Below are 3,190 nucleotides of genomic sequence, written 5' to 3'. Positions count from 1 at the left end.
TTGGATACCCTTTCAAAGACTCATGATCAAAATTAATGACTTGTTGATAATGCTAATCATAATAAATCCTTTTCGTTTTTTTGAGACAGGGTCTCACTCTATCATGCAGGATGGAGTACAGTAGTATAATCATGGCTTATGGCAGCCTCAACCTCCCAGGCTCAAGTTATTCTCCTGTCTCAGCCTCCGGATTAGCTGGGACTACAGGTGTGGACCACCACACCCAGCTAATTTTTAAATTTTTGGTAGAGACAGGGTCTCACTATGTTGCTCAGGTTGGCCTCAAACTCCTAGGTTCAAGTGATCCTCCAGCTTTGGCCTCCCAGAGTGTTGGGATTATAGGCATGAGCCACTGTGCCCGGCCTAAAATTTTTTGGTTAAGAAATTGGGAGTTTAGGATGAAAATTATACTCTAGTAAACATACATCCCATTTTTTCCATTCTGTAATCAGCCAAACATTGATTTGGGAAAGAGCATTACCTGGCAGAAGAATTGTTGCTGGGTTCCTGCTCCAGGTGTGTTACTGAAAGTGCTGGTAGACTTGGAAGAAGAAACTGGAAGACGATGAGACACACTGACTGGTACTGGAGTCCTGTTTGGCTGGGTCAGCTGATCTCCTGTAAAGTTTGATCCTGATGAACCAGACTGAACTGCAGACCCAAGACTAGGATGGGCAGTGCTGGCTGAGCTGACAGCAGGGAACCGACTAGGTCCTGACATACTTGTCACTGAGGGCATGGTGGTGAAGCCAGGTCTTCCTTGGGAAACGCTGCTCTGCCCGGGTGACAAGTGTAATACGGTTGGGGACGCCTGCTGCAAGGGCATCTGTCCACCCACAAGCTGAGGAGAGGCATGATTGGCTATCACTGGACTTCCAGAGGTGGCAAAGGTCTGCCCAGACACTAATTGGACGGCAGTATTCTGGTTGTTAAGCATCTGTCCAGAATATGGTTGGTTGGTCCTGAGCATGTTGGAAGAGTTTCTGTTCAACATGACATGCTCTGAGGCCACTTGGCCAGAAATGAGCTGAGACGGTTGAGTCTGAAGAAGTTGCCCATTTATAGTCTGGACGTGGTGTACCGAGTTGGAACTGACAGAAAGGCTTGTAGGTATGAGGAACTGACTTTGGGGTGCGTGAGGTTGGCCCATGGGGGAATGAATAACAATACTGCCCCCAGCACTGCTCACGGCCTGTGAGGTGACTGGCTTTCTTGTGTTCTGTTGGTTTACAATGTTCACAGACATGTGTGGACCAACTACTGAGCCCTGGGGTGAGCTTGCAGAAGCAAAGGAGATCCCTTGTTGGACATGGTGCTGCTGAATTCCCAAATTGTTCACATTGTATGTATTTTGCTGACCCATCTGGATAGGCTTTGGCTGTATATTAATTGGGACTTTATTTGAATTTGGTGCAAGACCCCTTTGTATGATGATGTTATGCACTGGTAAAGATGTTTGAAAATTTGTGCTGTTAAATGGAACCGTAACAGGCTGTGCTACTGGACTGGAACTGGAGTTCCCAAACAAGGAGTTGCCATTAGGTGTCTGTCTATGAACCAGGAGCCCTCCACTAACATTTGATGGGGCTTGCTGCCCACTGCCCTTTAATATGATTTGAGATCCATCTAGGTTATTAATAGTCATCATGGAAGGATGATTACCAAATGACCCAATTAATTGTATTTGACCAGAACCGCTAATCTGACTGCTGTTAGACAAATGCTGGCTGGGAACACTGATCCCCACATGTTGCATAAAGCCATGTTGTACACCCACTGTATTGCTTGCAAACGATGCTCCAACAGGCACATGCGTCACCCCTATAGGCTGCAGCGTCTGACCTGAGTAATTAGAAACATTAGAAGCCTGAGTAAAGGATGCTGATGAAGAAGGATGAAGCTGAGCTTGTGCAAACTGTTGGCTTGAACCTATACTGGCATCCAAATATGCCTCTTCTGCCAACGTCTGTTCAGTGATATTGGCCTCTTGCAAGGATTTCTGAAGAATGTCGAAAGGTTGGTCCTCAGTGAGATCAGGAAGAGGAGAAGACTCAAGTTCATCTTCAAGAAACTGAAGGCTACTTGAAAGTGGCAGTCCATCACTGGGCCCTTCTCCAAGCTGGTTGCTTACACCTTTGAGGGCTGACTTAGGATCAGCATTCTAAAAAAATCAACAGGTGTTACATGGCATCTGTAACCTTTGAAAAGGATTCATACAAGTTAATCTTACTTTTGAATATGAATAAAGCATAACAGTCTGCTTTTCAGGCACAACTCTCTAAACTGCTTACCTTATTCTGATATTTTATTTCCATAGTAATAATGCTTATTGTTATAAATATTGGCATCTATCATGCTGGTCAATTATTTTACAGAGAACAGACAGATAATATGAACACACTCAGGACTACTTGGAGCTTAGCTTCATTTTTTTGAGATACTGCCACAGATTTTATTTATTTATTTACTTATTTGTTTATTTTTTGATGGGGGGGGTCTCACTCTTTTGCCCAGGGTGGAGTGCAGGATCCCAATAATAACTCATTGCTGCTGTGAACTCCTAGGCTCATAAGGTCCTCCCACTTCAGCCTCCTGAGTAGCTGGGACTACTGGTGTGTGCCACCACACTCGGCTAAATTTTTTCATTTTTGATTTTTAGAGACAGGGTTTCACCATCTTGCCCAGGCTGGTCTTGAACTCCTGTGCTCAAGTAATCCTCCTGCTTCAGCCTCCCAAAGCGCTGGGGTTATAGGCGTAAGGCACCATCCCCAGCCTCAGAGCATTCTTGGTATTTCTACTATACCTGACATGATGCGAAAAAAGTTGCCAATAAATACATACTGAATGAAGCAATGTGAAAAGTTAGAATTCATACTTACATGGGAGTAGGAGAGTCGGTAAATGAAAATCATTCATGTTGAGGGACAGGCTAAATATCTACTTTATGGGCTTAATGGCATCATATGTAGTGATAATTTGTTCAAAATGAATGTCAGAAATGCTATTGATTCACAAGCCTTACAGGAGATCAGTGTTGTGACAGAGATGTCTTGCATGATATGAAGTACCTTACGTACCTTACACACACATGATAGTTAAAAAGAATTGTTGGCCGGGCGCGGTGGCTCAAGCCTGTAATCCCAGCACTTTGGGAGGCCGAGGCGGGTGGATCACGAGGTCAAGAGACCGA

The 3,190-nt window shown here is 44.5% G+C and overlaps 1 protein-coding gene across 3 annotated transcripts in view; it reads right to left on the bottom strand.

Moving 5' to 3' along the window:
- The window catches only part of BICRAL (BRD4 interacting chromatin remodeling complex associated protein like), a 56,738-nt gene that overhangs the window by 34,472 nt on the left and 19,076 nt on the right, over nucleotides 1–3,190 (bottom strand). For all 3 annotated transcript variants that reach the window (XM_017547299.2, XM_037745306.1, XM_017547298.2), the window contains one exon: nucleotides 482–2,161. In XM_017547299.2, coding sequence (XP_017402788.1) covers nucleotides 482–2,161 — 1,680 coding nt within the window. The remainder of the gene's footprint in view (nucleotides 1–481; nucleotides 2,162–3,190) is intronic.

This window comes from Cebus imitator, unplaced genomic scaffold (genome assembly GCF_001604975.1).
Source record: "Cebus imitator isolate Cc_AM_T3 unplaced genomic scaffold, Cebus_imitator-1.0 Scaffold197, whole genome shotgun sequence".
NCBI classification, from domain to species: Eukaryota; Metazoa; Chordata; class Mammalia; order Primates; family Cebidae; genus Cebus; species Cebus imitator.
Note: the sequence above shows the minus strand (reverse complement) of the source record. Positions and strands in the feature narration are given on the sequence as shown.